General features: G+C 36.4%; 1 protein-coding gene across 5 annotated transcripts in view; it reads left to right on the top strand.

Annotated features, from left to right (window-relative positions):
• Positions 1 to 12,019, top strand: part of SEMA3D (semaphorin 3D) — a 142,973-nt gene that overhangs the window by 63,531 nt on the left and 67,423 nt on the right. For all 5 annotated transcript variants that reach the window (XM_065839042.2, XM_065839023.2, XM_065839050.2 and 2 more), the window contains exon 4: positions 10,495 to 10,557. In XM_065839042.2, the coding sequence (XP_065695114.1) occupies positions 10,495 to 10,557 (63 nt within the window). The remainder of the gene's footprint in view (positions 1 to 10,494; positions 10,558 to 12,019) is intronic.

Here is a 12,019-nt window from a genome sequence, read left to right as displayed (position 1 = left end):
AAAAAACAATATTTTCTTATGTGCAGCCACTAAAATGAGAATTGATTAGAATATTGTTTCTGCCTGTAAATGATGTATTTCGTAATGGCTTTGAGGGAGAGGGTTAAAAAAAACCACAACAAGTTGTGGGGAGTAAGAGTGGTGTAAAAGCTTTGAAACTAGAATGCAAGACGGTTCTTAGTTTGGGGTTTTCTTTCTTTAAAATAAAGCTGTACATAAATTATAGAATGCTCTGTGCTGGATAGATTCAAATTACTTTAAAAAAACTCTCAACTTCAGACATTTGTTGTACTATACTATACTACACTATACTATACTACCGATTCACCAATGAGCCAAACCAGGATCTCTAGCAATTTACTTTCAGAAAATCCTCATCTGTGGATATAATTACTTGGAAAAATTGTAGACATGTAGAACATATGTAGACATGTAGAACATATTCAGATGTTTCTGGAATAGTATTCAAAGAAACACCCAAAGCACTGTATCCTTTTTCTTTTTTTAGGGTATACATATACATCATTTAATAACTTCCTTTTTGAAACCTAATTGTTTACCTAAATTAGTTAATTTAACTTACACATATTAAGTTATGGCTTTATTTCCTGATATATTTTTCCTGATGAAATAAATCAATAGTTCTTCTTGAGTTCAAATTTCTAAAATTATTGTAGTTCTTATTCAATTTATGATGTAATTGGCTGAAAATTTCCTTAGCTGGAAGCCTGAAAAAAATCCATCCAGTTTCCAGTGCTTGCAAACCTTATTATAAAACAACAGTAAGCACCACAGTATAATAGAAAAGTCTCCCACAATGAAAGACAAATGCAAATGCTAAAATGGTTACACTCTACAAATATGTAAAGCTTAGCAAAGGATTATCATCTTTCTGTAGCAGGGACATAATTTCTATGAACTTATCCTGAATAGAAGCCTACAGTTCCTGTTGCAGGAATAACAATATGAAGTGCCATAGTATTTTCTTGAAAGACTGTGAGATACCTGACAAATATTTTAAGATATTTATAAACTGGAGGATTTGTGGTTCCTCCTTATGAGTAAAATAAAGATGCTCAGCAAAAGAAAGAAGAAAAGAGCAACATCCCACATTTATCAGGGCATTGCAAACATGGACAATAAATCTGAAGACAACTATGCTATAACCAATAAAAACACAGTGTAAAGCAAATGTTCATACATGTTTAATAGCATGAGAGGTTGGAAAGCTGTAGAAGAAATTGTATAGGAATCCTAAGCTCTGGGATCCTGCTGGAAAGATTACTTTGGTATATAGAAATTTCTTGTGAGTTTGACTAAAGCCTTTGTTATTTCACTCCTTAAACTAAATAAATACTAAATACAAAATGTTTTCAGCTGGGTAAACACTTATGAAATAGCTGCAAAGAGATATTGTACCTTCCTGTAAGTCGTGTGCTGGCTAACAGTGTAAGTGGGGTTATATGTCAGCACTATTATCACTGTGTAATCCACAGTGCAACCCGCCCATCTCTGCAGGAATAGGAATGCTATCAAGGGCTGACAAGCTTTTGAAAAGCTGCCAACCTGCAGGAGCTGTCAATGCTAGAAGACACAGCCACATGTGGACCAAACAGATAAACATTTCAGACCCCCAATAGCAGCTTTGGAACAAGTTGTTTTCATCGGCCTCACTGCGTGTTGGCACAGGGTCACAAATTATTGTCGCTTGGAGCATCTTTAGTTGCTACTATTTTTTCGGCATTACCAGGTGCAGCTGTCTTGTGACTTATCCTTTAATACCCTTTTATATTGATTTTTATCTCTATTTCATAGTAAAACTACATATGTGTATATATACAGTATCAGCTGGGTAAATGCTTATGGAATAGCTACAAAGAAATTCTGCACCTTTCTGTTACTCCAGTGCTTACCAACAGTCCAAGTGGGTTAAAAATCAGCACTATTATCACTGGGCAATGTGTGTAGTGTGACCCACCCACCGCTACAGGAAGGAGAACATATCTACAAATACATATGCATATTTATGTGAACCAACAGATACAACAGTCAAATTTTACCTTCATTGTGCTGGGAGAACTCCTGTCAGTCTTTGGGGGACTGACGGAATGGTTATGTGTGGTATTTGGCTGCATGATGGATTAAATCACAACAAAGTGTCATCTCGATTAGGAATGAACCCACTGGGAATTTATCCAGCCTTGAAGGGAGACTTTGGTTCTTGCCATCAAGCCAGAGTTTCTGGAATGCACAGAGACTTGGAGATGTTTATTGCAGTCTTGAAACACAATAACACCAAGATTGGTCTTGCCTAACCAAATACATGCTACATATTCTATATGTCACATGGAAACCAGTGGAGATATCTAAAGTTATGGAAGTGGAGGCAGGAGTACTAAGCATAGAATAAACCTAGTGGAACTGGAGGAGGATGATCACAGATCCATCTGGGATCATGTTTGTTTGTTCTCAGTCTCTGTGAATAGAAAAAGTTCTAAGAAAAGAAGTGAGGTGAGGCTGAAATTTGACAGGAGTCTAGTTTGATCCTCCACACATGGGGAATTGTTTCTCAAGTGTAAATGCATGCTGATGGCCCTGCTTTTGAAAAACAAATGAACTTTTCTGTCTGTTGCAGTTCATAAGATACTAATTTCCACCTAATTTGGAGTATTTCCCTTCCTCCTCAAATTAGTAGAAATATTATCTGTCTGTCTATCCATCTTGTCTATCATTTACAATAAAACAAGACTGGTTCTACTGAATAGCCATGTTGTTTAGTGTCCTGTCCCCAGAGATGGTCAGCAGTGGAAACTGAAAGACGAGTGTAAGAAACTTCAGGTTAGGGACTTCCAGAGGCAGAGGTGATAACTTTTTGCTTGCTAGTCCTTGGAGGACTTTTATCATTGAACTACATAACTCTCATTTTGAACCTCTGAAAACCTCTTGGACTCCATAAAATCGTTTGATAAACTTAAATTTAGGCACCTGTGTAGACAAGGCGGAAGCTGTTAAACAGTGTTTACAGACACAAAACAACAGACTGGGGCAAGATGTGAAGAAATCAGTAAGTAATGAGAATGACAGCAATCATAGGTGGAAAAGAGTGTCTCTGTTATTTCCTTTTGCATTGTTATCATAAATTATGCTTCTATAAACATCCGCTGTCATTTTTATATTTTACCCATATGTTTAGGTATAAAGAACTGCCAATATCCTGCTCTCTGAAAATATTTACTCATCTTAGGCTTTGAGTTTTTCAAAGGTAGGATTTGTCTTCAGTCTGCGGAGATAAACATGTCAGGAGCAATGCCATTTACCCTAAAAATCCTGGTGTACGGTTTCTTTTTAGGAAAAATACATGGTAGTCAGAAGTCTGCTATGGTTGTACTGTGGAAAATGAAGTGTAAAAGCAATGACGACTTTCAAGATTTAATCCAGTGTAAATGAAATCAGCATCTGGTCCATTTCCTTTTAGCTTTCACGTATGCTCATAATGCACACAGGAAAATGCCCTTTTCAGAAAATCCTTAAGCACTGAAAGCACTGTCTACTTGTTGTTTTGGAGAGCAGATCACAGTTCAAGAGGAGAACTGTGGCATGTGGGGATCTTGCTTTGTCTCAGACAGATGCAACATAAAAACCCCATTTGGTTCTAATAAGAAGTTTCACTCTAACAGTGACTTGCCAAATTTAAGCTACCTAAAGTCTGTGAATCTGTCATCCCAATACAGAATAGTTATTTCCCTTAGACTTCCAGTACATTTTACTCAGTGTGACAGCACCACAAAAACAATACAGTACCATACACTGGCACTGGCACTTCCCGCAGTGTTGCAAATCATTCTGAATCGATACTCATATCATCTCCCCCCGGCCCTGCCCCATACTATATCAAATGATATCTTTCAGAGATCCACTCTGCTATTAAGAAATAATCGGAGTGGAAAAATTCCTATCAGATCTCTCCATGGATATATATGGATATAGGAATTAGTGCATCAGGTATAGAAATAACAGTTGGACGAAGGAAAGTCTGTGGCAGATATAAAAGGTATTTAAGAATACATTCCTAGCTTCTAGAGATCTCTAAGTTTTTATGAGATGAAACTGTTGAGAAGAAAGCTAGGTAAAAAATCTAACCATAAAGGCAGTCTGGTTAGCTTTCAAATACAGGGAGAAATTCACATAAGGAACTCAGATGTGTTAATTTTGTTTTCTGATGACTTTAAGAGGTTGGATTCCAGAGTACAGCAAGTACAATGGGGTCTGGTTACAAAAGCTGCTTAGGCTAGCCTTGCTCTTAGGATTTGTATATGAGAGCAATCCGCCAATTCCCCCAAGTTGTGGACTTTCCATACCGCACACATGAATGCAGCAGATGTGAAGTATTTAGAGAGCAACTGGTATACATGCATGCTATACTAAAATAAACTCATTTACCCATTAATTAAAATAGTCTTTATTTTCAGCAAAATAATACTAATAAACCATGAAATTCTTTCCACTGTTTGTTGGGAAATTCAATAAATTTCCGGTGCTTTCAGAAATTTTCAGTGAAGTGACTCAGGGTCAGCATATAGAAGTGACAAATGTCCTAGTTCTCAGGAAGTATTCCATGAACACCCATTCTTATGGTTTTGGGCTGTGACATGTATTATATTGTCTTATGCAGAGTGTCACAGCCTTATTAGTTCACTGTTGCATCTTTTCTCGGGGCTTCTCAGTCTTACCGTTTTCCTCTCATTTTCATTTTTTAGCAACGAATTACTAAATTCTTCCAAAAAAAACAAAAACCAAAGGGAAAAAAGCAGCTCACATTATTGTCATTTTACTAGTGGGAAAATTGAGACCTGACTGTCACATATCGTAGCATAGTGGTAAAACTGGGATTAGATTGTCTCCTGGTTTTTGGATCATGTTGCCCTCTTTACTGTGCTGGCTTTATAGTCACATTGGGCTAAGTCATTAATCGGTTCTTTTTTTTTTCATTCAAGGGAGTAGTTTCTCATGGAGGAGAGTTTCTCATGGGGGGTATATTGCAAATGCCATTGTGACAATGGGCTTACAACTCATTCTGGCCTTGTTCTTGGGAAGCTGCAGTTTGGAGCATTATATGGGGAATACACTCGTATCAGTTAGCTTAAGTTTCTGAGTTATGGCCTGGATGATTCACAAAGCCTTAATGAGACATTTTGATGCCCCAGAAGCTGTAATTTAATTGCATGCCTTTCCTCAAGCATCAATACAACAAATATCTAAAGCTTAGAATAAAACAAGAGAAGAAAGTGAGCTTACTCTTGCTCCATCAAGTAGTTGTTTAAAGTCACTGCATTTTCATCTTAAGTGCTTCTACCACCTCTTATTCCTTTGAAATAGAAAGGAAGCAATACCTTTCTTCACAGGACTCAAATGCAGTGAGTGAGTGCTACGAGACATGTTGATCAGCTGGTGTCCTTCATTCCAGACACAGACACATCCTGCTGGTGCTATGTGTACCACTAACAAAACACTTGGGGTTTCTCGTAGCAGAGACTGCACTGATAGAGAAGTGCTGAAGCATGTGTGCAGGGTCAGGCACGTGAGAGTCTCCAGTGAAAGCCCCAGGGCTGCTGAAAGCCATCAGCCTCAATAGGAGACTCAAGTGCTTGCTGCTGGCATGATCGTGGCTATCTTGGAGACATGAGACTGGAAGGAGTCACGTTGGTCAATTGGTCTCACTCCCTGCTATCACCAGCAAGTACCTCATGTAGCAGTTATTTCTTTCATAACCTGCTCCAAACCTGCTGTAAGGGGTCTTGTGGGATACTTCATGCAACGTCTTTAGCAAGGTCATTGGTACTGACCCGATCCTTGTTAGTTTGATGTTGTGCATTTATTTATTTTTCATCTACAATCTGCATCTATTTATGACCATTTTACATCATTTCTTTTAACTGTTTGTAATTCTGGTCTTCATAGTCCTTTGGTTCTTTCTGCATAATATTACCAGTATTAGTGATGCTTCCCAACTTGGTGTCACCTGCACATGTTGTGTGTGGAGTGCGGAGATATTGCCAAAGCTACTGAAGGGTGTAAGAAATAAGATGAACTCTGACACTATTTCTCAAGGAAGATTATGAATAACTTTCTACCACAAGCTCTTATCAGACCATTTTTTTCTTGTAATAATGCCTAGTTTTGCCACCTGAGTTTTGCCACAGTTTTCATGTGGCAGCTTATGAAATACTTAAGTGGAGCCCTGATGAAGAGGAACTCTGTCACATTAATGTAGTATGCAATTAAGGTATGTCATTAAAGTACAATATTAGGGTAGAATAATGGCTCTTTACCAAGTTACATTGTCTTTTGTACCATATTCCATTTTCACTGGAAACATAAGTTATTCCTTCCCTAACTAAACATTTGTTTTGAAGCCTTACAAACAGATTAAATAAGACCAATAGGCCTGTAATTTATTTAAGTATCTTGTGTTCCTCCTATTTTATATTGTGACAATATATAGTATTTTCCACTCTTTCAGTAAAACCCTCCATCATCACAGATTTAGTAATTTCATTAGAAATGATTCTTGGAAAAGCTGTAATTTCATACAACCATTTCCTTAGAGTTTACTCTTTTATTTTTTGAGGTACCACTTCCCCTAAGGATTTACAGTCTGTTAGCCTAGGAGCAAAATTGGGCAAATAAAGTTATATGCAGAATGATTAAGAAAATACTCACTTTTAACCAGTATTGGTAATTCCTGACAAATGGCAGCTGAAATGAATCTCTTAGAAGTGAGTCCAGCTGTTATTTGTATCTACATATAACTATATATATATTATCCGTATATAAATGTATGGGGTTTCTGCTTGTTTCTCATTTTGTTTTGTTTTGTTTGTTTGGTTTGTTTCGGTGTTTTTTGTTGGTTGGTTGGTCAGTTGTTTTTTTTTAAATTCACTTTTTGCTTTTCATTCCCTTTTTGTAGTAAAAATATATGTTTGAAGGAAAGAAAAATGTTACTTTTAGAAATTCCTCTGCTCCTGATCTGAGAAAAGACCTTTGTGGTTTTTAATGTTTTGTTTTAATCAGATATCAATTTTCAGCTACCCTTTAAAGTGATACCTTATCTGTCCTACACTTATGTACTACTTAATTTTGTACTCCTGGGAGGCTTTCTTTTGCTCTGCTAGCAGGGAACTTATTAGCTTGCATTCATTAGGAGATTTTAATTTCTTTCCTGCTGCTAAATTTAAGAAAATATTTGTAGAATGATTTAAAAGTAATGGTAAGGTATCTTTTTTATTGACCTGTAGAAGATAAAATCAGGAAATCACGACAATAGCTGACCTTTGGAATTTGGATATGGATGTTTTGTAAGGAAAATAAACTGAAGATTAAGGGCAGAAAAGAATCCTGTTTAAGTATGTAGTTCATGTGTTTCAGCTAGTTACTTTCTTGATTTAAATTCAGTAACTCCACCAAGCTATTCTAAGATTTCTCTAGAAATTTCAGATAAAGATGTAACCATGACATATAGATTATACATAATTTGTGCTGTTTGTAACACAACATGGTTATAATTTCACATGTCAGCGATGTTGTCACCATTATCATGAATTTTTGGGGGTTTGTTTGTTTTTACTTTCTTTGGGGTTTTACTTTCTGAAGAATTTGGGAAAAAGGCTTTGTTAAATAAGACATTACCATTGTGAATTTAGCATGTGAACTGAAAAAAAAAAAAAAAAAGAAACAAAATGACCGATTTAAAAAGCATCAAAACATCTACAATCCCAAATATTTTAAATATAAAAGAAATTACTGCAACATCTAGTCTAGCTTTTTGCATCTTATGAAACTAAGTTACTTGTTTGAATAAAATATAATATTAAGGCTTAATTTCATCCCTTAGAGAAAAAACAACACAGATGCATGTAAACAAGCTTATGAATGTAAAGATTCAGAGACATTATTTCACATGTGTAAAGTTATTTGTCTGTCAGCATTTGAGGGAACCAGACCTGTGGTAAGGTTGCAGAGCATGTGATCTAGTAAAAAAATGAATTAAAAAAAATGCTTTTTGCTCATTATTTATTATACAATTTTCTTGACCTATTACAGATCTGAGCTGACAGTTTCTGGGAATCTCTCATTTATTTCCTAGAAAGCAAATAAATATCACATTAACTCCCCCATATATAATTGCAAATTGATTTTAAAGTTGGATAACACAGCTTCACTTTTCATTGTCCAATGCAGCCTTGAAAAATGCTAAATACTGAGACTGTTGAATAGCCAGAAAGTAAAACAATTGATTTTTCCATGATAATTGAATACGGTTGGTTATCATAGAAAAGGGGGGGTGTATATCTCTAGCCTGACTGGTCTAATTCGTACAACAAACACTAATTCCCATGAAGGAATCTGTAGAAGAATTGTGGATAGATTCGAGACCATTGATATATGTGATGTCTTCAGGCAGATGTCTTCAAATGTAACTGTGTCTCCCAAAGCAGAGGTTTGGTTCTTCTGTGTAGTTGGCAGGGAGGGATGGGCATTTTCAAAAACTTACAGTGGGACATTTGCTACCTAACCGGATACCTAAACTTTGGCCAAAAGTCTCCAAAATGCCTGAAAGACCTCTAGCCTTCTCTGTTACTGATACAGAGATCTTGAGCAGAATTAGGCATAAAACTTACGGACAAGAGACCTGAAGGTCAGATCTCAGCTTAAGTCTGCTTAGATAAATGAATTTGGAGATCCATGATTTTAAATTCCCAGCTGTTACTTTTCATCAGCTTTTCTTCACCAAGACCTCTTAAACTTCAAGCTCTCCTTCACCTTTACCAGTGACACTTGGGAATGATCAATGCTACAAGAGAGACCCATCCCACTCTGCCCAGGCAAGAGCCCAAATGAGTTCAGTGGTGCCCCTTTCAGCTCTTCCCAGCAGATTTGCAATGCTTCCAGTATTTTCCTCTGTACTTTCGGGCATTGCATACAGTGTAATCCAGACACACTGGTGTGGTTGGCTTCAGATTGCTTTTTTGTACCTGGATGCTATCACGACGTCATTCTGAGAAAATGCTCGGAGAAAGTGAATTTGTGCTCTGGTGCTGAGATGTTGTTATATTGCCTTATCTCTGACTTTAAGTAAATATTGCTGAAAAGGGGTTAAGGTTTAAGTAACTTTAAACACGTTATCTGTACTAAAAGCTTCTAATCACCAAGGTAACTGTAAACTCACTTGAGAGGAAATTAATTTCTCTTCAGAAAGCCAATACATCCATTTTCACTGGGAAGAGAAAAGGAAGAAGTGAAGTAAAAAGCTTGTTTCCAGATGGAGAGGAATACAAATTGTAGATTTTGGACAGTGATAAAGCTGTTTGACACCCAGTACTCCTTCACTTTCCTTACCAGCATGGGACTAAGCCTGTGTATGTGGCAAGCCACATCCCACAAGGTGCCAACAGCTGGGTGCTAGAAAGGGAATATTACAGCAGTTAACTCCTCTTGCATGTCATTGACTTGTGCATCCTTCATTTTTGAGGACTTTTTTTAATGTATAGTATAAAAATTCTTTATTTCTAAATAGTTCATTATTTAATATTTTATAAAGCGTGGTTTGAGACTCAACACTACTCTAAAGCTTCTATGACTACTATTAATCTGCATATTGGTTCCTGGGACTTGAGGCAATTTCCTAACGAATGTTTGCTCAAAAATTAGGGTGATTTGGTTCTGTTGTTATTATTAATCATGAGAAATGGCATTAACTTTGTCCTGTCAAAATGAGAAGGAAAAAAGATCTATCTTTACCATGGTGATTCTGGAAGACTTTATATTTAGCTTCTATTTGAATGTAATAGAACCAAACATATACTAAGTAATATCCAGTTTTGACTGTGTGATTGAAATCAATGAGCCAGAATCTGAGTCGCTGTTCATTGATATTTCTTCACTAATATAATTGGGGTTACAGTAACTGATAGTAATTTGCCATCTGTCTCCATCTACATCAAAAACTAGTTTACAAAATTCTACAGTGCAGCAAACACACTTTTTGTTCTACAAATTCTCCTTGAGCTACCTTTAGTTTTTTGAACATAAGTCATTTTCATTCGAAAATTTGCAGTAATTGGCCAAGTTCACTACACCAATTTAATCACAAATGCAATTTGCCTTGTTTTGCAGTTCAGTTCAGTTTTAAGGTGACTTGGTTCATCATCAGAAAAACATACAATTCTTAATGGTGACAAGGTGTGCTAGCCAAATCACCTAAATAGTTTTTAAAATACTCCGATGAAGAAATGAACCAAGAACAGGCATCTTGATATAGCACCTTTTCATCTTTGTAATGGATCCCTGTATATGAAGTCATGTTCATTTCAATTGATATTCAAATTCCTTCAGCATAAATAGATTATTTTAAATGTTCATTCAAGGAAATAAACTATAGTCACAGGACAATTTCATAATAGTCATAATCTTTGTCTTATTTTAACTATGTTACAGATTTACTGGCCTGCAGCAAAAGAAAAGGTAGAATTATGCAAATTAGCTGGGAAAGATGCCCATGTAAGTATGGTATATTATATTATATATCTGTCTATTTGTTCCTAAATGCAAAGAATGGACTAGTAAGCTGTTATTACACTTTTTTCCTGAACTAATTAACTGTGTTTCCCTCATTTTTAAAAAATATTATTTTTCTATTTTTTTCTCTAAATGTTAATGATTCAAGAAAAAAAATGTTGCAAGTAGCAATCATGTTAAGCCATCCTTGTATGTAGTAAATGCAATTGAGAGATGAATGGACTTTCCTCTGAAATGTATGCCAGGCAATATTCCTCTGAAATTCTCTTTCCCACCAAACTGCTGCTTTTTTCTTGGGAATATCCTGAATGTAACTTCATTATAATTCATTAACGAAACAGAGTAGCAGAGCAGAGTACCAATTAACTTAATTTGCAGCCAGTTACAGTTAAGGTTAAAACACAATCTCTGACTTATTGGCTTTTTCCTGGAATCGCAAATCTTCTTTAGGAATCATATTTAAGGTGCATTCATATATACAATAAAGCTTCATGTCTCTTTTGGGTAGCACAGATTATATCATGTGTCTAGAGCACACTATAAATGTAAACATTTCCTGGCTGTATAATAAAATTCCTTCCCTTTCTCTCCACAAATCCTGTGGTTTCTATCCAGCTTGTCTGTTACCAAGGTGGACGCCAGCTCAAAACACTCTTTCAGCTCTCTGTCTGAGGAATTTCTACTTTTTATCCTGACTTATTGCTATCCTTATCTTTACAGCAGACAAAACCTAAACAACACCTCTGCTGAGCACTGGGAAAATTCTGATACCGGTCTATATGGAGGATTTGTGCTGATTTATTTCTAAACTAAGACAAAAGGAAAGGGACCAGAAAGGGGATTTTTTTTTTTTTGCACATCGATTATAAATATCTCCTTTTTGCTTCCTACATTGTCTCTGCAGTTTGCCTCTCAGGTGTAGCTTGAACCTATGAATAACTCTTGTGTATTTCCTCCTAAGTACCTTGTTATATGTATATGTATTTATTTAATTTTGAGGAAGGTTGAAGCAAGCCCTTCCACCAACTCTTGCAGTGTGTGGCATCCACCTGTGCTACGCACCAGCAAGGACCAAACCCAGCTGGAGAAAGAACTGACCTGAGCATCCTCTCAGACTCAAAAATGCCCAAATAAAAGTGACCAATAGAATGTAGTTGATGCAAAGAAAATTCACTCATACATAAAACATACCCTTGGAAGTATGTTGAAGTTTCAGTCTACCACAAATTCTATCATGTAATTCTTGCTGTTAAAGCTTGTGTAGAACCTTGCACTGGGAGCAAAGACAGGAGAATTGACAGCCAGACTAACACAGTGTCTATCCAACCTCTGTTCAGTTGTTGACGGGGAATGTTTGTTACAACACAGGCTGAGTAGATATCCTCCAAACTGTGCTGTAACCACATTGCTTCTCATGGCTGTAGGCGTTAGAGCAGAATTAGGC

This window comes from Patagioenas fasciata, chromosome 1 (genome assembly GCF_037038585.1).
Source record: "Patagioenas fasciata isolate bPatFas1 chromosome 1, bPatFas1.hap1, whole genome shotgun sequence".
Lineage (NCBI taxonomy): Eukaryota > Metazoa > Chordata > Aves > Columbiformes > Columbidae > Patagioenas > Patagioenas fasciata.
The sequence above is the reverse complement of the archived record's forward strand: the minus strand, read 5'-3'. Positions and strand labels throughout refer to the sequence as shown.